At 34.4% G+C, this 26,682-nt stretch overlaps 2 protein-coding genes and 1 pseudogene across 2 annotated transcripts; all 3 read left to right on the top strand.

Annotated features, from left to right (window-relative positions):
• The first annotated feature begins 2,719 nt into the window (after positions 1-2,719).
• On the top strand, positions 2,720-3,258 carry LOC148563747 (uncharacterized; annotated as a pseudogene).
• Positions 3,259-4,490: 1,232 nt separating this feature from the next.
• LOC148563746 (uncharacterized) lies at positions 4,491-5,128 on the top strand. Its single transcript, XM_088486927.1, has 2 exons — positions 4,491-4,786; positions 4,885-5,128. The coding sequence occupies exons 1-2, from the start codon at positions 4,491-4,493 to the stop codon at positions 5,126-5,128; spliced, it is 540 nt and encodes a 179-aa protein (XP_088343053.1).
• A 12,034-nt stretch (positions 5,129-17,162) lies between these two features.
• LOC148563745 (uncharacterized) lies at positions 17,163-26,421 on the top strand. Its single transcript, XM_088488795.1, has 3 exons — positions 17,163-17,213; positions 19,377-20,509; positions 26,131-26,421. The coding sequence occupies exons 2-3, from the start codon at positions 19,384-19,386 to the stop codon at positions 26,154-26,156; spliced, it is 1,152 nt and encodes a 383-aa protein (XP_088344921.1). The 5' UTR covers positions 17,163-17,213; positions 19,377-19,383; the 3' UTR covers positions 26,157-26,421.
• The last annotated feature ends 261 nt before the right edge of the window (positions 26,422-26,682 follow it).

Here is a 26,682-nt window from a genome sequence, read left to right as displayed (position 1 = left end):
ACCAAATTTTTTAGCCAAGTCAACAACAATATCTGCCCCCAACTCACCAGGAGGCTTCAACACAGTGGGTGCCAAGAGATCAGTAGCCATAACAACCTTAACCCCATGAGTCTAAAGTCTTACCGTCTTCAACCTAACGAAATCAAAGCCACAGTCTTCATGACCCACCGTCATGAAGAGACAGGCTACCTTCGCGTAATTGTTAACGTCGTCTTTTGTGGTGAGGAGACGCGGATAGTCGCTTCGTCGGGGGAACAGACGGCAAGGGGTGGGGGTTGTGCGGGGTAATGATGGGGCTCTCTTCATGGTAGATGTGGTCGTCGTTGCCAGCGAGTTGATAGGTGGCGGCTTGTCGCGGATGAAAACTCTTCGCCACCAATTGGGAGGCGACAGCGCAGCTACGTGGGTGAGAGAGATGAGAAGATGTTAATGAGGGATGTTTATTGGGAATTGCTGATGATAGTGGGATGGGGTTTAATTTGTTTTTGGAACTGATGATGATGGTGGGATGGAATTTGGAGTGGGTGGGTGGACTCAGAGAGTAGGAGGAAGGGAATTTTTTGGGGGGGGGGGGGAGGAGGCAAAAAGGGAAGAGACGAAGAGATACTGGGGAGTGGGGTGGGTGGGGTGGGTGGGGTGGGGTGGAGTTTTGTTTTTTTTTTAATATTATTTTTATTAATAGTTAAGGATAACTTGTTCAAAAAATATAATTGAAGTAGAAATGGACGATTTTATAACATTTTGTAATGTTGGAAATGATTTTAATAAGCAAAAATAGACGGGGACGATTTTGATTTTTCCCTCAAATCTTAGGGATGAAAAAAGTATTTAACCCTTCTAATTTCAATTTCGTTTTGGGTTCTATAAAAATATTTATGAGACTATATGTCATAAATAATTATTTAAAATTAAAAATAAAATTTACTTCTCCAATATTTAATCTTAAGTTTATTTAAAATTTTATATTATTTTTAATTATTTTATCAATATAATTATATAAGTGACAAAATTTTATTGATTTTTTATTAAAATAATATTGTATTTCTAATATAATATTAATTTCATTTCATCAATTATCTTTGTAAGATCCCAAATTTTTGAAAAATTAAATAATGAGTTATTTGTGATTTATTATTTTATTTAAAAAAAATTATTATTATTATTATTATTATTATTATTATTATTATTATTATTATTATTATTATTATTATTATTATTATTATTATTATTATTATTATCATATTTATATATTTATAATATTTATATATTTATTTTCCTTTGGCCGAAGCCTTAAGGGAATTAAGATAAAGAAAGCCAAAACGTGGCTTGCATGCTTAACTATGTACATATATATAATTATTACTAATGTTTCTTTTATACATATATCTTTTGTATGCATTTCATATATATATATATATATATATATATATATATGGAATGAAAGGCAAAGAAAAGGGGAAACGTGGCTTTAATATAGGAATGTAAGATAAGAACTTGACAACTCATTAAGCCTTAATCATCATCGATTACTTTCCTTGCTTAACTTTTCATTTTCATTCACTAAGCCTAAGGAAAAAGAAAGAACAGAGATAGATCAAAGCTTTATGAGAGAATCGTAAAACCCTTTAACCTTCCGTCCTCGATTTCTTGCGATCCGTAACTCCAATAAAAAATCTAATCTGGTAAAAGTGTTCGTATCTTTCTCTTCTACGTGTTGGCGTTACTTTTGTCCGGTGGAAATCGACGGTGACGTAGCTCCCCTACCCCTTGAGCTTGGCCAACTGGAGTTCTAGGAGGCACGGAGGATTCCAGACGTTTTTTCCTTCAGCAGCACGGTCAGAAAGTTTCTCTAGAGTTTCGAGTATTTCGATTACGTACGAAGGTAGGGTTTTGATAAATTTTCACCGACTAAATGATATTTGATAAGTAAATTGATGTTTGGATTGAGTGTTATTGAAATTTGATTGCATTTCATGTTGAATTTTGTTGATATATTGATATTTTGATGAAGTTGGTTTTAGTCAGCTCGAGAATGAATAAATTTTTAAGTTAATATTTTGATAAAAAATAAAACAGGTTTTCGGTCTCGTTGAAGGATAAGATATTAGTTTGGAAATTTTATTTTAAAGGATGTCATTATATTTTTATAAAAAGATTGAGGTTATGTTTATTATTATAAACTAAGTTTTGAAAGGAAAATGCTATTTTGAGTTTTTATTCAAAATTACTGCCACAGGAGAGCAGATGTGACCTTGTTTGGGCCTTAGTGCCAAATGTAAAGTGGGGACGCCCACACACTGAGAACTGTTTTCTAGATGTACGCTTATTGATTTGGAAAGTCACACTGTATGCGGCCTAGCCGTACAACTTATAAGCACACTGATGCATCTGGAAAACCATATCTGGGACTCGTGCCCGGGTAATGTCGGGAGCGGGTAGGCAACCGACACATGAGCTCATGGCCTGCGTTAGGAATAGACATGCATCATTCTTGTTGCGCATTTGTATTTTACTTGACATTGTGAAATTGTTTGTGATTGTCTTCTTGTGTTTATACATTCCTTAATGTTATTCTGAATTGTGGGGACTAGATATTTCTTTGTGACACTTGTATATTTCGTTGTGAATTACTTGAACTGTGGAAATCCTGACTAAACTAACCACCCTCGACCCTACTAAGAACCCCCCAGTTCTTACCCCTTCTCTTCTTCCCCTTCAGATGGAGACCGGAGTTATATTTTACGAGATGGACCCTCCCTATATATACGAGGATATTGTACAGCATAGGTTTTATGTAGTAGCTGCGGAGATTAGGACTCGTATGTACATTCTGCGTGATCATCCTTTCCATCACCCGATTGACACTCCACAGTTTAACCCCGACATGCCCTATGAGTTCCCACTGCAGTGGCTCCACCCGGATGCTCCATTTCACCCATTTCATGATGGGCCGGTGCCTCACCAGCATCCCGATCAGCCTGCGGATCAGGCAGACCCTGAGCCTGAGCCATGGAGGAGCATTTTCCAGAGCCTGTACCGGAGGAGGACATCCCCGTGGAGCAGATCTCAGTATCTTCATCCGAGCCATCTTCTGAGGAGTCACTCACCGCCTCTATTAGTGGACCGGCGAGTGCTGGTCAGACCAGTAGCACGAGTGCTAGTGCCCCTCCCGAGATTATAGAGATTTCTGATGACGAGGACGAGGATCCTGATGAGTGTTCTGATGTGGTTGTGATCTCCTCTGACGATGACAGCTGAGTCTTGGGAGCTGCAGTTGTGCCTTTTGATAGTTTTTTTTGTGTTAGCCTAGCCTTTGTGTTAATCTCTCACTTTTGGTCAGACTCACTGAGAGAATAGGGTGTACATAGTGGACTAGGCTAGTTCGGGTGCCAGTTTAGGGATTTTCTATATGGACCAGGGCCCGGAGTGTTGGGTTGTACATAGTAGTATTTCTGAAGGGTTGTATGCTAACTCAGGATATATATATATATGTACGACAGTACCTGTATGCTTATGCGTGGCCTATGCTATGTGCTGTGATTGTATATAATGCCGGCTTGTGTATGTTTAATTAGTTGTCCTTGCAAGTTTTCTTATAAAAGTTTTTCCAAAACTCGATAGTACGCTAACCCGATTACAGGCTTAATAATACATAGTAAAGGTTTCATGTGAACAAGTTGGTGACACTTGATTTATGGTATGATCATGACTTACTGGGAATTGGGTCGTTACAACTTGGTATCAGAGCAGTTCGTTCCTATTAAAGCCTGGGGATATGGACTGAATCATGCTTCATTGCATTCTCTGAGTTGTGTCTCATGCATATAGGATATCGTTGTGATATGAATTGCATGATTGTCACTGTGTTTCCATTTTAGAGACTATTCACACTTCGCCTGAAATGTTAATACTGATCACCTTAATATTACATGTTGGGTGTGCACAGAATCTTGATGGCTGCACTGGGACGAGGACGTGGTAGGCGTGGTGCAAACCATGCAGAAGAACCGACGAGGGGTGCAGATGCTTTTATAGCTGCAATGAACACCATGGCTGAGGCTGTGCGTGAAACGGCAACTGCTACTACGCGAGCAATTGACCGTTTAGGGGAGAGAAACGGAGATCGTAACGGAGGACGCAATGGTGAGCGTGGTGGAGACGGTAATGATAATGAAGGTGCCGGAAACCCCGATAACCCTATGACACTGGCAACCTTTCTAAAGGTAAATCCGCCCAAGTTTAAGGGGACGCTTGTTGCAACTGAAGCTGACAATTGGTTCCGTGGTATCGAGAAGTCATTGCGAGCGCAACATGTACCAGAAAGACAGTACGTGGAATTTGCGACCTATATGCTGGAGGGAGAAGCTGAACACTGGTGGCAGGGAGTGCAACGCTTGTTAAGGCAGGTGGTGGAAGAGATTGATTAGGATACTTTTAAGGAGGAATTTTACAAAAAGTACTTCCCTAGAACTATTCGTGATGCTAAAGAAATGGAACTGATGCAGTTGACGCAGGAGAGTATGTCAGTAGCAGAATATACTCAAAAATTTGAGGATTTGTGCCGATTCTCTAAGATCTGTCAGGGAAACCCAGATGATTTTGAGGAATGGAAATGTTTAAAGTACGAAGGAGGACTCCGCGAAGAACTAATGCACTCGTTGGTACCACTGCAAATACAAAATTTTACAGAGCTTGTCAATAAGAGTCAGTTGGTGGAAGACTGTACCAAGAAGGTGGCGGCAGCAAAGATGAGTCGTCAAGAATTACCTCCGAAAAATTTTAATCGGTATATAGCCCCTCAGGGAAGGAACTTTAAAATGAATAGGACACTTTCTTATGGAATCAGCAAGTTAGTAATCTTCCTGCTCGTGACAATATCGATAGGCAAGGACGAGATACTGGAAAGCGACCACAGCCAGCACTAACAAACCTTGTTTGTAATCAGTGTGGGAAGGACCATGGTAGGAATCCATGTCGATTGGGTTCGAGCGTTTGTTATTTTTGTGGTATGCCTGGACACATAGCGAGGAATTGTGAGAAGAAGATTGCTCAAGATTCAACTAAATCTCAGCAGCCAGGAAGAGTATTTACAATGATGACTGAAGATGCTCGTACTCGGACTCCCTGACCCATGATCAGTATTGTGTTAAGACTCGCTCCTTAACTGCACTTTATGTTTCTGGTGCGTCACATTCTTGTATTTCTTTAACTGCTATACGTAAGTTGAGACGAGATGAGGACACACAACATACCTGAGGACTAGAAAGTAAGATAAGAACCGTTTACTCGCACCTGCTTACAGGTAAAGAAAATTTTGAGGGTAAAATTTTCTTTTAGGATGAAAATTTTCGTTTATAGCAATTTTCGAGGACGAAAATTTTTATAAATGGGGTAGGATGTAAGACCCCAAATTTTTGAAAAATTAAATAATAAGTTATTTGTGATTTATTATTTTATTTAAAGAAAATTATTATTATTATTATTATTATTACTATTATTATTATCTTTACTATATTATCATATTTATATATTTATAATATTTATATATTTATTTCCCTTTGGCCGAAGCCTTAAAGGAATTAAGATAAAGAAAGCCAAAACGTGGCTTGCATGCTTAACTATGTACATATATATAATTCTTATTAATGTTTCTTTTATATATATATATATATATATATATATATATATATATATATATATATAGGCTAGGCTTATAAGCATATCGGCTTATAAGCATATTTCAATCTTTTATATATATATGTACATGGAATGAAAGGCAAAGAAAAGGGGAAACGTGGCTTTAATATAGGAATGTAAGATAAGAACTTGACAACTCATTAAGCCTTAATCATCATCAATTACTTTTCTTGCTTAACTTTTCATTTTCATTCACTAAGCCTAAGGAAAAAGAAAGAACAGAGAGAGAGATCGAAGCTTTATGAGAGAACCGTAAAATCCTCTAACCTTCCGGCCTCGATTTCTTGCGATCTGTAATTCCAATAAAAAATTTAATCCGGTAAAAGTGTTTGTATCTTCCTCCTCTACGTGTTGGCGTTACTTTTGTCCGGTGAAAATCGACGGTGACGTAGCTCCCCTACCCCTTGAGCTTGGCCAACTGGAGTTCTAGGAGGCACGGAGGATTCCGGACGTTTTTCCCTTCAGCAGCACGGTCAGAAAGTTTCTCTAGAGTTTCGAGTATTTCGATTACGTATGAAGGTAGGATTTTGATAAATTTTCACCGACTAAATGATATTTGATAAGTAAATTGATATTTGGATTGAGTGTTATTGAAATTTGATTGCATTTCATGTTGAATTTTGTTGATATATTGATATTTTGATAAAGTTGGTTTTAGTCAGCTCGAGAATGAATAAATTTTTAAGTTAATATTTTGATAAAAAATAAAACAGGTTTTCGGTCTCGTTGAAGGACAAGATATTAGTTTGGAAATTTTATTTTAAAGGATGCATTATATTTTTATAAAAAGACTAAGGTTATGTTTATTATTATAAACTAAGTTTTGAAAGGAAAATGCTATTTTGAGTTTTTATTCAAAATTACTGCCACAGGAGAGCAGATGTATCCTTGTTTAGGCCTTAGTGCCAAATGTAAAGTGGGGACGCCCACACACTGAGAACTGTTTTCCAGATGTACGCTTATTGATTTGAAAAGTCACACTGTATGCGGCCTAGCCGTACGACTTATAAGCACACTGATGCATCTGGAAAATCATATCTGGGACTCGTGCCCGGGTAATGTCGGGAGCGGGTAGGCAACCGACACATGAGCTCATGGCCTGCGTTAGGAATAGACATGCATCATTCTTGTTGCGCATTTGCATTTTACTTGACATTGTGAAATTGTTTGTGATTGTCTTCTTGTGTTTATACATTCCTTAATGTTATTCTAAATTGTGGTGACTAGATATTTCTTTGTGACACTTGTATATTTCGTTGTGAATTACTTGAACTGTGGAAATTCTGACTAAACTAACCACCTTCGACCCTTCTAAGAACCCCCAGTTCTTACCCATTCTCTTCCTCCCCTTCAGATGGAGACCGGAGTTATATTTTACGAGATGGACCCTCTCTATATATACGAGAATATTGTACAGCATAGGTTTTATGTAGTAGCTGCAGAGATTAGGACTCGTATGTACATTCTGCGTGATCATCCTTTCCATCACCCGATTGACACTCCACAGTTTAACCCCGACATGCCCTATGAGTTCCCACTGCAGTGACTCCACCCGGATGCTCCATTCACCCGTTTCATGATGGGCCGGTGCCTCACCAGCATCCCGATCAGCCTGCGGATCAGGCAGACCCTGAGCCTGAGTCCATGGAGGAGCTTTTTCCAAAGCCTGTACCGGAGGACGACATTCCCGTGGAGCAGATCTCAGTATCTTCATCCAAGCCATCTTCTGAGGAGCCGCTCACCGCCTCTATTAATGGACCGGCGAGTGCTGGTCAGACATGTAGCACGAGTGCCAGTGTCCCTCCTGAGATTATAGAGATTTCTGATGACGAGGACGAGGATCCTGAGGAGTTTTCTGATGTGGTTGTGATCTCCTCTGACGATGACAGCTGAGTCCTGGGAGCTGCGGTTGTGCCTTTTGATAGTTTTTTTTGTGTTAGTCTAGCCTTTGTGTTAATCTCTCACTTTTGGTCAGACTCACTAAGAGAATAGGGTGTACATAGTGGACTAGGCTAGTTCAAGTGCCAGTTTAGGGGTTTTCTATATGGACCAGGGCCCGGAGTGTTGAGTTGTACATAATAGTATTTCTGAAGGGTTATATATATATATATATATATATATATATATATATATATATATATATATATATATATACACACACACGACAGTACCTGTATGCTTATGCGTGGCTTATGCTATGTGTTGTGATTGTATATAATGCCGGCTTGTGTATGTTTAATTAGTTGTCCTTGCAAGTTTTCTTATAAAAGTTTTTTCAAAACTCGATAGTACGCTAACCCAATTACAGGCTTAATAATACATAGTAAAGATTTCATGTGAACAAGTTGGTGACACTTGATTTCTGGTATGATCATGACTTACTGAAAATTGGGTCGTTACAAACTTTAATACAAATTTCAATTTTAAATTAATTCATTTCTTGAAATTTTAACTTCATCTAATCAGTAATAATCAATATGATTTATTACTGTACTTTTTAAGAATTATTTTGAGATATTTGATATTTTGATTACTAAATTGACAAATACATAATATTTTAGAAATTATTTTAAATATTAATTCTCTATTAAAAATTAATTTTTATTAAAATGAAAAGTTAAAATATAAATAATTAAATTTTATTTAAAATCTACAAATTTAAAGGAAAAAAGCAAAAATAACTTTTATTAGTCATTACAGTGTTACACATTTGTCTTTGTATGACTATAAATATTCTCTTTCTAATAAATGTCTAAAGGATATAATAATTATAAATTAATTAATAAGTTATTGGAATTCAAAATAACAATTCATTTAAAAAATACACCTGAAAAAAGAATTAATTAGAAACGGAGCAAGTAATCTACATGCAATGCACATCTTCTAGTTGAAGATTCATAATATGATCCAGCTAATCTCACTTATCTAAAAAAAATATTTTTTTTTCTACATAGATTTGAGTTTCCTTTGTAATTCAATATCCCTATTCTAATGATACCATTATAGTAGTTTCTATTAGATCTTAAAAAAAAATATTCTTAATAATTTATATCATTAGAAAGTTTTTTATTGGACTTTTAAAAAAGTTTTTTATTGGACTTTTAAAATTTATTATTGACAACTTAAATTAAATGAATAAAAATAAAAAGAATTAATACTAAAAAATTTCTTAGACTGTTTTTTTTTATTTTTTAATGTAATAAACAAAACAAATAACCTATTTTTTTATTAAATACATAAAAAAAACGTATATTCATTAAAACTCGTTTTATAAACTTGTTTAAATAAACCCTTTAATTAATCAGCTTAAAAATAAATCAAATTTTCTTAAAATAAAACTATAAAAAAATCTAAAATTAAATAAAAGATAAAATAAATAATCATTTTTTGACCATAAAAAATTTGGATACTGATGAAACTAACTATAAAAAACTTAAACTAATGATGTATCTATGAAAGATAATGTTGTGGTAAGCACGAAGGATGTGGATGCCCATTAATATCATGAGTGGCTCAGTTTTTCCATAAAAGAATATTCATGTTACCAAAAAAGAATTTATATTTAATAAATATTGAAAATATGAACCCTATTCATGTATAAATAGAGGGTATAAACAATAACATCAATAACAACATTCTCTCTCTTTACATACAATGCTACTTTTATATATATATATATATATATATATATATATATTGGTGAACATTAACACTAGGATTTTATATTTCTCTATCTTATATTTATATCTTCCTTATTTATTTATTTTACAACGCGTTATCAGCACGAGACTCTGATCAAATTTTTAGGAAGACTCAGATAACAAATTTTCATTATGTCGAAACTCTCTCATCTTAAATTCAATGCTCTTGATATATCTGGAAATAATTATTTATCATGGATATTAGATGCTGAAATCTATTTTGATTCAATGGATCTTGAAGATACCATTAAGACTGAAAATAATGCATCGCAGAAGGATAAAGACAAAGCCATGATTTTTCTTCGTTGTCATCTTGACGAAAGATTAAAAAATGAATATCTCACATTAAAAGATCCTGCAGATCTTTGGAAAGACGTTGAAGAAAGGTATAATCATCAAAAGACGGTGATACTTCCTCAAACCCGATATGAATGGACGCACTTGCGTCTACAGGATTTTAAATCCATAAATGAATATAATTTGGTAATATTTCGAATCACCTCACGAATGAAATTACGTGGGAAAAATATATCTTATAATGATATATTAGAGAAAACTTTCTCGATTTTCCATGTCTCGAATGTGCTCCTGCAGCAGCAGTATCGAGAAAAAGGATTTAAAAAATATTCTGAGTTAATTTCTTGCCTTCTTGTTACTGAACGCAACAATGAGTTGCTCTTAAAGAATAACGAAGCGCGCCCAACTAGCGCCGCCCCATTTCTTGAAGTAAATGCGGCAAATCGTTACTCCAGAAGAGGTAAATGACAAGGTTTTGGCAACAAGAAAAATTATGGAAGTAAAAGAAATTATGTTCAAAAGAGAGGATCTCACCAGAAGTGGGATAAAGAAAGAAATATTTGGCAAAATAAATCAACAGATGATAAGTGTTTCCGTTGTGGTGGAAAGGGCCATTAGTCGTGTACCTGTCGTACACCAAGGTACCTAGTCGATCTTTATCAAGTATCTTTGAAAAAGGACGACAAAGGAAAGAAAACAAATTTTGTTTCAAACGATGCTGAAAATTCCACCACTCATTATAATGTATCTGATTTTATTGAGGATCCTAAAGAAAATATTGGTCATTTGATCAATGATGGAATAGTTTAATATATGGGATTGTTAAGTATCCATGTAAATAAATAATGTAAAGAACTTATTATTAAGTTTTATTTTCTATATATTTAAGTTTCAAATATGATGTATATAAATAATAAAATATTAATGTTTATAAATTTTGAAATCATTAAATGTGTCAAGTTTTAAAATAAAAATTTAGTATATGACATTATTTTTATATACCGTGTTTCTTAGAAAAATAATTCCAATCAAGTATTCAATTTAACTGTGCATACTACTCATTTTATTATTATTATTATTATTATTTGTCTTTGAAGAAAATGGCAAAGATATATAATGAAGATGTATGCCTTGCGGATAGTGCAAGTTCGCACACCATTCTCAAAAGTGATATATATTTTACCCATTTTGTGCCAAAAGAAGAATATGTTAATACTATTATTGGCTCAGGCAATGTGATTTAAGACTCCAGAAGAGCTATAAATTTGTTTCTCGGAGGAACAAAATTCATAATAAATAATGCACTATTTTCTACCAAGTCTCTAAAAAACTTGTTGAGCTTTAAAGATATTCGCCGAAATGGATATCATATTGAGGCTATGAATGAGGGAAGTCATGAGTACTTATGTATCACAACACATGATTCAAATAAAAAGGTTATATTAGAAAAGTTGCCCTCACTTTCATCTGGGTTATATTATACCAATATTAGTGTAATTGAATCACATGCCACTGTAAACCAGAAATTTACTTGCCCAAATGAATTTACTTCCCAAGCTTTTGATGCTTATTGTATGGCTAATGGAATAAATGTTGAATATCCAGTAGCTCATGTTCACACACAAAATGAGTTAGTAAAATCATTTATTAAGTGCCTCCAATTAATTGCTAGACCCTTACTTATGAGAACAAATCTTCCAATCTTCAAAAAGAATTGTCCTCGATTTTGCATATATATCAAATGTAAAAAAATTAGATTCACTAAATATAGGTGGACTATAATACTTATTAAGAAAATTATTCTCATTGGAATTGATTTTGATAATCCCCAACAACACCTGGAATGAAGTATCTTCTCTAGTAACAAGTATTTTTTTTCTAAAAATGAGAAGCTTCTTTTTTTTTTAATAAATTCAAATTTAATCTCTTAATTCAAAGACCATATTTTGATAGCTCTTCTTTACCTACTAAATAGTAGTTAGGTTCTTCTTGTTAATTGTGTTATAAGCCTTCATATGTTTAAATTTATTTTTTTCAGTCTTATTTTTACCATTTAAAATAACATCACTTAAAAATAAAAGCATTAAATCCAAATTAGTTAACTATTTAAAATCATTCAAAGATTCACAAGAATAACAACTAATAGAATTATAAATTGTAAAATTATAAGAAAATTCAATATCTTATAAATAATTATCCAAAACACTCTTAACATGCAAGATATAATTATCCAAATAACTAGTATAAGTAATCACATAATCAACCTCTTTGAAGAATAATTTAGCAATGTGTGCAAAATTCTTAATATTATGATATGCAATAATTAAAAATACGATTATATTAATCTTGTCCATGACAAGAATAATACTATAATTACGTTTTCTAACACTAAACAAATTAAGTAGAAAATTTATAAAAATATCAATCCATGTATAGATAGGAATACAAAAAAAAAAAAGCACAATATATTTGACAAAACTTGATATTTAACTTGTTTACATATAATGCAATCAGAATAAATTCATTCAATACTCTTACATTTATAAGACCAACAAAAATATATAAATAACAAATTTAAAATTCTTTTTACTCTACTATGACACTTTAAAAGGTTAAATCAATATTCTAACAAGTAACATATACAAAAAAGAATTAGTTGTATAAAAATTTTTCATATAACAAAATACTAATAAATTAGGAGTAAGAGTAGTGATTAACGACTTGTTTTGGTGAGTTTCTAAAAAAATATTTTTTTTAGTTATCTTTTTTTAAAGGATCTTATAAAAAAGTAAAAATAATTTTATGTTTGGATATCTCATGTAAAAAGATTTTTTTATCTATTAATTATGTTTGGGTATAATAATATAAAAGTATTTTTTTGCATTGTTTATTTATTATGTGATAAATATTTTTTTTAAGAAAAAAATCTTTTAAAAAGGATGTAAATTGTAGCTTCTCAAAAAAATATTTTTTTTTTTATTTTTTAGTGCTTTTAGTTTTACTACTAAAAATTTATCAAACATACTAAAAATATAAAAAAAATATTTTCAATAAAAAATACCTTTTTCTATCAACTCAATGGCACCTAAACAAGTACTAAATCATACCTTTTTGAGCAACTCACGAATAACCGCATTCTTATTATCTTGTTCAAATTATATATGGAGAATAATCAAGTAATTCAATTCACTCTGCATGTCTCTTGTTCAAGATCCCTTCAATTATTAAATGCAAAAATATACAACACTTTATTATATGTTGAGTACTTAAAATTTAATCCATGTATCTACTCATTAAAATATAGAATTGGTTGTTTTTTGTTTTTTTTTTTCATCCACATTAATGACTTCAAAAATTAACACAAAACATGCGAAGCCTTGAAAAAGTGTCATAAAAATATTAGGTAGCTCATAGTTAGTTTTAATATGAGAAATTAAAGGCTTTTATCTAAAATTAGCACTGTATTTCTAGATCTCTTTTACAAGTGTGTTTATTACTCTCAATTTCTTTTTTACTCATTGATTTTTTTTCTCAATGTTCTCTTTCTTTCTCTCTAAATTCTCTCTTTCACTCAAATATTGATTTTTTCACTTAAACCCTCACTCTTTTTCTTATTTTTTTTATCTTCTCAAATTCTTCTCTTTTTCTCTCTTATTTTTCAAATTGCTCGCTTCTCAAGGATTCCTTTAAGAATTTTTACACATTTAATTCTTTTAAGTATACATCTCTATTTATAACATACTCAACAAATTCTTCTATTACTATAGCTATGAAAGAGAATTAAAGATGAAATTATAAGAACTCTTCTTTTTATATTGTTCTATATGATTCTTTTTGAAATCTTAAACTTTGAATTTTGTCTTATTCTCAAACTTTTATTCTTTTAAAAATTTTTACAGAATTAGAGTTTGAAGAGAGTCAAATTGTAATAAATTGTTGCTACTTTTTCATGTTAATGGCCAAATTGACTAGATCCTCCATTGTTGCATAATGATAAAGTTCAACCTCGTTACAATTTCTTAGTTTAATCCAACCAAAAATTGCTCCATAAGAATTCTTAGAACTTTTTTTCAATTAACCTTACTCATCAAATTTAATAACTCCTTGTGATACTTCTTTACAAATTTTGATATTTGTTTCAACTTACAAAAATTTTCAAAAAACTCCTTGTGTGATATGAGAAACTAGTTTCTCATGATTTTTTTTTCATCTTCTTTCAAGTGCAAATTGAACTTTTTCTATACCTTCTTCTGAATCTATCTAACTTATTCCACTAAATACGTGCATCGTTTGAAAATTTGGCCTCTGTCAATATGACATTTTTTTGCTTTAAAAAAAATTAAAATATGCAAAAATCAACTATACCTTTTTTTTTATTTCAAATAAGCTTTAACATCATTTCTTCTTTTAAAAGTAGGAACTTGTATTTTAAAAACTTTTCTCTTGTATGAAATTTTTTCATCATCACATTCATCAATCTCAATCCTCATTGATTCTAATTTCGAAACATGTAAAAAGAATAATAGATCCTTACAATATTTTTTTCAAATATATCACTCGAATTAAGACACTCGTATTTAAAAATGGCAATGGGGCTTCATGGAGTAGGGACCTTTCCCTACCTCCCGTCTCTGTTTAGTAAAACATCCCTATTTTCGTTCCATTTTCGATACGGGTCTCCATTTATTTTCCTCTGCAGGAAAGACGACAACCTGTGGGTATTTATAGATATTAAACTTTAAAAAAATTAAAAAATTAACACAATCATAATAAAATTCAATACAGTTCAACTAAAATATATCAAATTAAAACATAATTCAAATACAAATTCAACATAATAATCAATATACACATAAAATCTCCGACATATAAAATAAAATAAAATAAAATAAATTTCGAATAAAACAATATAACAATTTTTGGTGGTCATAGTTGGATAATAATACTCTCTTCTTATAATGACAAAAATTTGAATAATTAATTATTACAAATTTAAATATTATACATATTATTAATTTATTTCTTAATACAACTTAAAAAAAAGCCATTAAACATACACTTATATAAGGATATTTAAGTAATTTTTTCGTAAGAATTTTTGCGGGTCTCTATCGGATGGGTACCTTAATTCCTGTTTTCATCCCTATTTATTCCTAAGGTGGATCTCCGTTCTATAAAAATTTTGTAAGTCTCCATTAGCTCCTCTGTCATAGGTAATTTCAGTGGGTATCTGTAGATATTATTTTCTTGCTATCTCTACTCATATTTGTATTTAATTTATGACTTTTTTTTTTCTCTTTTTAAGTTCATTACTCTTGCTTCTTTCCATTATTGAATTGTTTTAAATAAGTTGCATTTTAGAATTTAAAAAAATTAAATTAAACTAATCTTAACAATAAAAAATTTTAATTTGATAAAAAATATCATATTCAGTCAAAAATTAATTACTAAATAAGAATTTATCTATAATTTATAATTAATAAAAAAAATTGGCTTCTACCGGGGGTTGATTTTTTTTTTATATAAAAATTATTGTTGTATTATTTTTGGTTATGCAGAAGTGGTGTGTTTTAATTTAGTATCGAGGGTCCTATTTGTGTTTTAAAAATTAAAAAAAAATTAAAGTTCACAAATTGAAAGGTCAGATTTGTGTAGTGTAAATTCACAAATCGGAGGATCAATTTTGTGTAAGTCCACAAATCGAAAGGTCAGTTCTATATTTTAAAAATTAAAAAAAAATAATTAAAGTTCACGAATCAGAGAGTTAGTTTTGTATTTTAAAAATTTAAAGAAAGTTAAACTTCACAAATTAGAGGATCAAATTTATGATCTCTATATAAAAAAATACATTAAATTTTACATATTATTAAAAAGTATTATTATAAACATAATATCAAAATTAAAAGCGTCTACCAGAATTCTTTTGAGCATGAATTATAAACTCTAAAAATCAATCACTAATTAGTTATATATAAAAAATATATTAATTGTTTTTTATAAAAAATAATATATATTAATATATATACAAATATTACATAAAACTCATCATTAAATCAAACACCAACTAATATTACATAAAAGTTTCAAAATCAGAAACGTTACATGTATGACCTCGTGCATATAACTATATAAATCGAATTTGTTAAATTTGAATTAGACGTTATAGTACTAAATTGAATCAATATGATTCGAACTAGTAAAGAACAATGTAAATTAAAATCACTTGTTTCGATTTACTAAAGAATAAAATTCGAAACGCAGGAGATATATATTAAATTGAATTAAATAATAAACTTTATTCGATTTACTATTTGTAACAGATTATTGACATTTATTACTTTTAAGTATTAACTTTAAACATAAATGTCAATAAGAAAATACCTTTATTTGGATTCAAATAAAATATTAAAAAAATCAAAACAAATAAGAATAGAAATCTAACTTTTGTATTTTAGTTCAAATTTCAGAAAATCTACATTTTTATAAACTTATGAATTTAAAATGAAAAAATTAGTTTTTTACAAATAAATTTATAAAAAATATAGATTTTTTGAAATTTGAACTAAAATACAAAAGTTAGATTTCTATTTTTATTTGTTTTGATTTTTTTAATATTTTATTTGAATCCAAATGAGGGTATTTTCTTATTGATATTTATTACTTTTAAATAATTGTTTATTTATTCTATATTAACTTTAAAATATAAATGTCAATAATCTGTTAAAATTCGGTTTACTATATATGTAAACCCCGGTTAAATTAGTAGATAATTAGTCAATAAATTAGTTTTTAATAAGGAGGATTAGAAATGTGAATGCTATATTAAATTAGGGTAGAGCTCATCGAAACGAGAATTTTGACACTAATTTCGAAGAAAACGGTCCAAAATTAGACCGAAAGGACCGAACCGGTTGAACCGAATCCGAACCGGGCTATCGGTCCAACCGGACCAGCCCATTAAAAAGAGCCACGGGCTCTTTTTCCCTCATTTCCTCAAGGACGCAGCTGAGCTCCAGGGAGAGGAAAGGAACGCCGAACCTTTACGGCAAAGTTCCAAATCCCGTAATTCCTCCGTTCGAGCTCCAATCGTCGCACCGTTTGCGGCCACGCGTTCACCGCGTCGAGCTCTACGTTTCTACCGGAACAATTTCATAGGTAACTTGATATTCCACTTCAGCCTCTCATTTCCCCCAATTTTCGAATTTTAAGTGGGAATGTTGAATTTCTTTGATTTTTGATGTTTTAGGATCCAATTAGCTTGAGAAAAACGTTCACTCTTGCTTATGTGAAGCTTGGGTAAGGTGAGGATACGATAATTCTATTTTATTTTCATTAAATTTGAGCTTTGAGTATTAAATTGGGTATATATGTATTATGAATGTGTATTAGGTTGAAAATAAATAATTGGAGCTTGAAATTGTGAATACTGGAACTTGGAGGAAGCGGATTAGTTGAGTTTTGAGGGGCTGTTTTGGTTTTGAATAAATAGCTTTGGTCGTTACATGGAAATCGGCTAAGGTATGGTTTAGGTTTCTTGCATTTAATATATAATGTTCTGTGAAAACTTAGGCTAGATGACCATTGGATAAGTTGGAATGCAGGTGTATGTTTAATGTTTAGTAATTTATCGATGAATATATTTGGTTGAAGTTTATTGGATAATTAGTTTTTAATTTTGGATGGTGAATGTTGTTATGTTAATTTGGAGAGAATTATGGTTGAATGTTATTGTTGATTAACTAATGATTTGGTGAATTATTGATTTGAGGTATTTTGTGTTAAAAGCCTAGGATTTGTGAACTATGATCCTTAGTTGAATTTTGGTTGTTGGATTTGAATGTTGTATGAGTTTAATTGTTGATTTGAGGTAGATTTATTGTGGTGGTTGTTATGATGATGAGAAAGGGTATGTTGAATTGAAAAGAATACAGGTTTGGACCCGAACAGGGTGGCAAAGTCCGAGTTTTAGAGGAGATGCTGCCGAAATTTTATAAAAATTAGAGATTTTGTTTATATGATTATCTAAAAAGATTTAGATTTAAAGGTTATATGGTTTGATTTTGAGTTATTAAGAAAATGAGCATGTTTTAAGTTTAGTTCATTTGGAAAAGAATGAATTATGTTTTGAATTGGAACTATTGATGGACGGAATGAGAGGTGTGATAATGAAGGATAATGATTGAATATGATTGACATATAATGATGAATGAGATGTGATTGAGAATGATGTGGATGTTGATGAATTTTAATTGAATTATTTATATGGCTTATGAATTTGAATAATCTGAGATACGAGATTCCCTGGATTAAGTGCCGTGGCTTGCCACCACGTGTACCAGGTTGAAAACTCGATACTCTGTTGACCCTACGACGTAAGTGTGACCGGGCACTATATAAATTCCCGGGAATGTTACCCCCATTGAGCAATATTGATTATTTGAGAAAAATCTATGCATAGACTCTTGGGGATGCACGTCGGGGGACCGTCTAAGGACAATTCAGACTTGTCGGGTTGGCTGGATAACCGACAGATGAGCCTCATCAGCCATAGGACAGGCATGCATCATATGCATATTACTTGAATTACTTGCTTATGCTCTAATTGGGTGTGCCTATCTGTATTTGCCATGCTAAATGTGTATTTGTTACCTGCAGTAGTTGTAACTTTCTTGTGTTTGCCTTTATCTGTTTATTTGTCTGTGAAAATGCATGATGGAATTGGAGGTATGGAGGAATGGCAGTATAGGACTTAGATTTAAGGTTAAGTTAAGTTAGGATTAAATATTTTTAGGAAACCACCTTTTATGGCTTCTGTTTAATACTTTGAGCTCTACAATCTGAGTGTCGGCGTTCTAGGATTGCCTCTGGCATTCCCAGGACCTTATATATTATGTGTGTGGCACCTTTACCATACTGAGAACCTCCGGTTCTCATTCCATACTATGTTGTTATTTTTCAGATGCAGGTCGAGAGGCATCTCGTTAGGCGTCTGGACTCTTGAAGCGGAGTGGTTACTGGGATATTTTGTTATGTTATGATGTATATATATGTACTTAGATTTCTCTCCGCATGACTTATTCTTTTTGATCCTCTTAGAGGTTTATGGAGAGGCAGGATTGTGTGTATGTACTTTTGGGTTTTGGATATGTATGTATATATGTGTAAATATTCTCCGGCCAGTCTTGACTTCGCAGGCTGAGTTAGGAGCTTGTTATTTTGTATCTTTGGCACTCTATTCCTACTTCTGTTATCTTATGTTTGACAGTTACGGTTTTCTTAGCATGCAAGTTAACTCGTTCCTTGAGCGTTGCGCTTTTATCTCGCGATTTTTATTTCCCCTATCCTTCAAGGCTCCTAGTATATTATAACTCTTCTGCTATTATATGTACTTATTTTATTTTAGAGGTCGTAATACCACATCACCTCTGTTTTACGACTTAAGCGTAAAGCTTTTTGTGGTAGAGTGTTACATTATGGTATCAGAGCAGTTCGTTCCTATAGAGCCTGAAAGACGGACTGATTGTGCTTCTGTGCATTCTCTGTACATGTGTTTATGTGCTATTAGGATATCTGATTGATATATATGGCATAAACGTTTGTGAGCATGCATTTGGAACTTAAAGCATTAGACCTGCGATATTGAGACTGATCAACTTAATATCACTTGTTTGGTGTGTATAGGGACCAGATGTCGACTCGCGGACGCGGTCGCGGGCGAGGTAGAGGTAGGACAGGCACCGTTACTCCTGTACCCACAGGGACTGATCCAGTAGACTTTATGGCTGCCTTGGGAAATATGGCTGCAGCTATGCAGGCAACAGCTGAGGCACTGGGTAATCAGATAAATCAGGGTAATCATGGGAACAATAATGATGAAGACGGTCCTATGACACTTGCTACATTTCTGAAAGTTCGCCCTCCGACTTTTAGGGGAACCTCAAATCCCACTGATGCAGATAATTGGATTCAGGCTATGGAAAGGGCATTACAGGCACAACAGGTTCCTGAAGAGCAATGGGTTGAATTTGGAACTTATCAGTTGCAAGGTGAAGCTCAGTATTGGTGGCAGGGAACACGACGTATCCTGCAGCCTGATGGTGCTGCGATTCCTTGGGAGGTTTTCCGGACAGAGTTCTATAAGAAATACTTTCCTAATTCAGCCAGAAATGCCAAGGAACTTGAATTAATGCAGTTAAAGCAGGGACAGATGACTATTGCTGAGTATACTAGCAAATTTGAGGAGTTATGTCGCTTTTCTCGTATCTGTCAAGGTGCGCCTGAAGATTTTGCTGAATGGAAGTGTATTAAATATGAGGGAGGTCTTCGGAGCGATATTCTGAGCTTCGTTGCCCCAATGGAGATCAGGATATTTTCTGAATTGGTGAATAAGAGTAGGGTGGCTGAGGATTGTGTGAGGAAGGCGGCAGCAGAGAAAGGAAGTTTGAGGGTGCCTTTTCAGAGGCCTTCAGGGAGGAACTTTGCTCCGAGAGGTAGGAATTTCAAGCGTGGAGGCTTTGTTCCGCAGCAGACTCAGGGTCAGGGTAATTATAGAAGGCTGAATATTACTGCTAATCAAGGAAAAAGGTTTGGGAAGCAACCACAGCAGGATCTGAATTGTCAGAAGTGTGGAAAATATCATCCTGGAGTTCCGTGTAGATTAGGACTTGGAGTGTGCTATTCCTGTGGACAGCCCGGGCATATAGCCAGTAATTGCCCTGAGAAGAAGAAGTATGAGACTGGTAGGGTGCAGCAGCCAGGGAGAGTATACACCACTTCTACCATAGGTGCTGAGGGATCTGAGACACTGATTAGAGGTAATTGTGAAATGGCTGGTAAAATCTTAAATGCTTTATTTGATTCAGGAGCAAGTCATTCATTTATTACATTTGAAAAGGCCCATGAATTAGGATTGAGAATGGTGGTTCTAGGTTATGATTTGAAAGTATATAATGCTACTCATGAAGCTATGGTGACTAGGATAGAATGTCCACAAGTTCCTTTTCGAGTGCAACAACGTGAATTTGTGCATGATTTGATTTGTTTGCCTATGACTGGTCTTGATCTCATTTTGGGATTGGATTGGTTATCCAAGAATCATGTTTTACTTGATTGTTCTGAAAAGTCAGTACAGTTTATGCCGGAAGGGTCAGAAGCACCGGTTGTGGTGAATAGTTACTATTTGAATTCTATGATAGTAAACTGTTCTGGAACCGAATGTCAAGGTACTATGTTATTAACTGCGGGAGTATCAGGTGATGATCAGAGTTTAGAGTAGATTCCCGTTGTATGTGAATTTCCAGATGTGTTTCCGGATGATATTAATGAATTTCCACCTAACCGGGAAGTGGAATTCGCAATTGAGTTGGTGCCTGGAGCCGGTCCGATTTCAATTACTCCTTATAGGATGTCGCCTTTAGAAATGGCTGAACTGAAAGCTCAGCTGGAAGATCTGTTGGGTAAGCATTTTATCCGACCAAGTGTTTCTCCGTGGGGAGCGCCAGTGTTACTGGTAAAGAAGAAGGATGGGAGTATGCGGCTGTGTGTCGATTATCGGCAATTGAATAAGATCACTGTGAAGAATAAATATCCGTTGCCTAGAATCGATGATCTAATGGATCAGTTACAGGGTGCCGGTGTGTTTTCTAAGATTGACCTGCGATCAGGGTATCATCAGATAAGGGTTAGAGATGAGGATATTCCGAAAACTGCTTTCAGAACGCGTTATGGTCATTATGAGTATACAGTGATGTCTTTCGGGTTAACTAATGCCCCGGCAGTATTTATGGATTATATGAACAGGATTTTTCGACCGTATCTGGACAAGTTTGTTATTGTCTTCATTGATGACATTCTTGTTTATTCTAAGACTGAAGAGGAACATGCTGATCACTTGCGGATTGTGCTTCAAATTCTGAGAGATAGGAAGTTATATGCTAAGTTATCTAAATGTGAGTTCTGGAAGAGTGAAGTGAAGTTTCTCGGCCACGTGGTGAGTAAGCAGGGGATAGCTGTGGATCCTGCTAAGGTGGAAGCAGTGATGAATTGGGAGCGACCAACTTCAGTGACAGAAATCAGGAGTTTCCTAGGTTTGGCGGGGTATTATCGCAGATTCATTAAAGGATTTTCACAACTCGCCTTACCTTTAACTAAGTTGACTAGGAAGGATACGCCTTTTATCTGGACTCCGGAATGTGAAGAGAGCTTCCAGGCATTGAAGCACAAGTTGACTACTGCACCTGTATTGGTATTACCTGAACCAAGTGAACCGTTTGAAGTGTATTGTGATGCATCTCTGAAAGGGTTGGGGTGTGTTCTGATGCAGCACCAGAATGTTGTAGCATACGCCTCACGGCAGTTAAGGCCGCATGAGATGAACTACCCGACACATGATTTAGAACTTGCCGCTGTTGTGTCTGCTTTAAAGATTTGGAGGCACTATCTCTATGGTGTTAAGTTTCATGTTTTCTCAGACCATAAGAGTTTGAAGTATCTTTTTGAGCAGAAAGAATTGAATATGCGTCAGAGGAGATGGATGGAACTTCTGAAAGATTATGATTTTGAATTGAATTATCATCCAGGAAAAGCGAATGTTGTAGCGGACGCTTTGAGTCGGAAGTCTTTATATGCAGCTTGGATGATGCTACGGGAGGAAGAGTTACTGAAGGCATTCCAAGGTTTGAATTTGGGAGTTAGAGAAGAATCTGGAATCCTGTGTTTGAGTCAGTTGCAAATTTCTAGTGATTTTAAATCAGAACTTCTAAAGGCTCATCAAGATAGTGAAGCGTTACGTAAGGTATTACCAGCAGTTGAACAGGGAAAACAGTGGAGAATGTCAGAAGGTCATGATGGTTTATGGAGGTTCAAGAACCGGATTATTGTGCCTGATGTTGGAGACCTACGACAAAGTATCTTGAAGGAAGCTCACAAGAGCGGGTTTTCAATTCACCCAGGGAGCACTAAAATGTATCAGGATCTGAAAGCGATGTTCTGGTGGCCAGGTATGAAGAATGATGTGGCATTGCATGTATCTAAATGTTTAACGTGTCAGAAGGTTAAGATTGAGCATCAGAGACCATCAGGGACCCTTCAGCCTTTGGAGATTCCACAATGGAAATGGGAGAGTATTGCAATGGATTTTGTGATAGGTTTGCCTAGAACCCGATCTGGTTGTGACGCTATTTGGGTGGTTGTAGATCGACTAACAAAATCAGCTCACTTTCTTCCTATCCGAATAAGTTGCACAATGGAGGAATTGGCTCGAATGTATATCAAAGAGATTGTCAGGTTACATGGTGTGACCTCTACTATTATATCTGATAGAGATCCCCGTTTTACATCAAGGTTCTGGGGAGCTTTTCAGCGTGCATTTGGGACTCAGTTAAGCTTGAGTACTGCGTATCACCCTCAGACAGATGGTCAGTCAGAAAGAACTATTCAGACCTTGGAGGATATGCTAAGGGCTTGTGTTTTGGACCAGCCGGTAAGCTGGGACCGGTATATGCCATTAGTAGAGTTTGCTTATAATAATAGCTATCATGCGAGCATCGGAATGGCTCCATATGAGGCTCTGTATGGCAGGAAATGTCAGTCTCCGTTGTGTTGGTATGAAACTGGAGAAAAGAGTTTATTAGGGCCTGAGATGATAGCTGAAACGACTGAGCAGATAAAGAAGATTCGTAATCGAATGCTTATAGCCCAGAGCCGCCAGAAAAGTTATGCTGATCAGAGGCGAAAGCCTTTGGAATTTGAGGAAGGAGAACATGTTTTTCTGAAAGTAACACCAACCACTGGAGTGGGAAGAGCTATTAAGACCAAGAAACTGAATCCCCGTTATATTGGACCGTTTGAGATTCTGAAGAGAATTGGACCAGTGGCTTATAGAATTGCCTTACCGCCATACCTTTCGAATTTGCACGATGTATTTCATATATCACAGCTTCGGAAGTATACTCCTGATGCAAGTCATGTTCTAGAACCAGAACCAATCCAAGTGAGAGAAGATCTAACACTCCCAGTAATTCCGGTGAGGATTGATGACACCAGTGTTAAACGATTACGAGGAAGGGAAGTATCATTGGTAAAAGTAGCTTGGAGACGAGCTGGTATCGAGGAACATACCTGGGAACTCGAATCAGATATGCGAAAGGACTATCCACATCTCTTTTCAGGTAACTATATTTGAATTTTGAGGGCAAAATTCTTTATTAGGTGGGTAGGATGTAAACCCCGGTTAAATTAGTAGATAATTAGTCAATAAATTAGTTTTTAATAAGGAGGATTAGAAATGTGAATGCTATATTAAATTAGGGTAGAGCTCATCGAAACGAGAATTTTGACACTAATTTCGAAGAAAACGGTCCAAAATTAGACCGAAAGGACCGAACCGGTTGAACCGAATCCGAACCGGGCTATCGATCCAACCGGACCAGCCCATTAAAAAGAGCCACGGGCTCTTTTTCCCTCATTTCCTCAAGGACGCAGCTGAGCTCCAGGGAGAGGAAAGGAACGCCGAACCTTTACGGCAAAGTTCCAAATCCCGTAATTCCTCCGTTCGAGCTCCAATCGTCGCACCGTTTGCGGCCACGCGTTCACCGCGTCGAGCTCTACGTTTCTACCGGAACAATTTCATAGGTAACTTGATATTCCACTTCAGCCTCTCATTTCCCCCAATTTTCGAATTTTAAGTGGGAATGTTGAATTTCTTTGATTTTTGATGTTTTAGGATCCAATTAGCTTGAGAAAAACGTTCACTCTTGCTTATGTGAAGCTTGGGTAAGGTGAGGATACGATAATTCTATTTTATTTTCATTAAATTTGAGCTTTGAGTATTAAATTGGGTATATATGTATTATGAATGTGTATTAGGTTGAAAATAAATAATTGGAGCTTGAAATTGTGAATACTGGAACTTGGAGGAAGCGGATTAGTTGAGTTTTGAGGGGCTGTTTTGGTTTTGAATAAATAGCTTTGGTCGTTACGTGGAAATCGGCTAAGGTATGGTTTAGGTTTCTTGCATTTAATATATAATGTTCTGTGAAAACTTAGGCTAGATGACCATTGGATAAGTTGGAATGCAGGTGTATGTTTAATGTTTAGTAATTTATCGATGAATATATTTGGTTGAAGTTTATTGGATAATTAGTTTTTAATTTTGGATGGTGAATGTTGTTATGTTAATTTGGAGAGAATTATGGTTGAATGTTATTGTTGATTAACTAATGATTTGGTGAATTATTGATTTGAGGTATTTTGTGTTAAAAGCCTAGGATTTGTGAACTATGATCCTTAGTTGAATTTTGGTTGTTGGATTTGAATGTTGTATGAGTTTAATTGTTGATTTGAGGTAGATTTATTGTGGTGGTTGTTATGATGATGAGAAAGGGTATGTTGAATTGAAAAGAATACAGGTTTGGACCCGAACAGGGTGGCAAAGTCCGAGTTTTAGAGGAGATGCTGCCGAAATTTTATAAAAATTAGAGATTTTGTTTATATGATTATCTAAAAAGATTTAGATTTAAAGGTTATATGGTTTGATTTTGAGTTATTAAGAAAATGAGCATGTTTTAAGTTTAGTTCATTTGGAAAAGAATGAATTATGTTTTGAATTGGAACTATTGATGGACGGAATGAGAGGTGTGATAATGAAGGATAATGATTGAATATGATTGACATATAATGATGAATGAGATGTGATTGAGAATGATGTGGATGTTGATGAATTTTAATTGAATTATTTATATGGCTTATGAATTTGAATAATCTGAGATACGAGATTCCCTGGATTAAGTGCCGTGGCTTGCCACCACGTGTACCAGGTTGAAAACTCGATACTCTGTTGACCCTACGACGTAAGTGTGACCGGGCACTATATAAATTCCCGGGAATGTTACCCCCATTGAGCAATATTGATTATTTGAGAAAAATCTATGCATAGACTCTTGGGGATGCACGTCGGGGGACCGTCTAAGGACAATTCAGACTTGTCGGGTTGGCTGGATAACCGACAGATGAGCCTCATCAGCCATAGGACAGGCATGCATCATATGCATATTACTTGAATTACTTGCTTATGCTCTAATTGGGTGTGCCTATCTGTATTTGCCATGCTAAATGTGTATTTGTTACCTGCAGTAGTTGTAACTTTCTTGTGTTTGCCTTTATCTGTTTATTTGTCTGTGAAAATGCATGATGGAATTGGAGGTATGGAGGAATGGCAGTATAGGACTTAGATTTAAGGTTAAGTTAAGTTAGGATTAAATATTTTTAGGAAACCACCTTTTATGGCTTCTGTTTAATACTTTGAGCTCTACAATCTGAGTGTCGGCGTTCTAGGATTGCCTCTGGCATTCCCAGGACCTTATATATTATGTGTGTGGCACCTTTACCATACTGAGAACCTCCGGTTCTCATTCCATACTATGTTGTTATTTTTCAGATGCAGGTCGAGAGGCATCTCGTTAGGCGTCTGGACTCTTGAAGCGGAGTGGTTACTGGGATATTTTGTTATGTTATGATGTATATATATGTACTTAGATTTCTCTCCGCATGACTTATTCTTTTTGATCCTCTTAGAGGTTTATGGAGAGGCAGGATTGTGTGTATGTACTTTTGGGTTTTGGATATGTATGTATATATGTGTAAATATTCTCCGGCCAGTCTTGACTTCGCAGGCTGAGTTAGGAGCTTGTTATTTTGTATCTTTGGCACTCTATTCCTACTTCTGTTATCTTATGTTTGACAGTTACGGTTTTCTTAGCATGCAAGTTAACTCGTTCCTTGAGCGTTGCGCTTTTATCTCGCGATTTTTATTTCCCCTATCCTTCAAGGCTCCTAGTATATTATAACTCTTCTGCTATTATATGTACTTATTTTATTTTAGAGGTCGTAATACCACATCACCTCTGTTTTACGACTTAAGCGTAAAGCTTTGTGTGGTAGGGTGTTACAATATATGTGCTTTTTAGTAGTAAATCGAAGGGTTAAGTAT

This window comes from Arachis ipaensis, chromosome B5 (assembly GCF_059453495.1).
Source record: "Arachis ipaensis isolate K30076 ecotype BB chromosome B5, ASM5945349v1, whole genome shotgun sequence".
In the NCBI taxonomy this organism is placed as follows: domain Eukaryota; kingdom Viridiplantae; phylum Streptophyta; class Magnoliopsida; order Fabales; family Fabaceae; genus Arachis; species Arachis ipaensis.
Note: the sequence above shows the minus strand (reverse complement) of the source record. Positions and strands in the feature narration are given on the sequence as shown.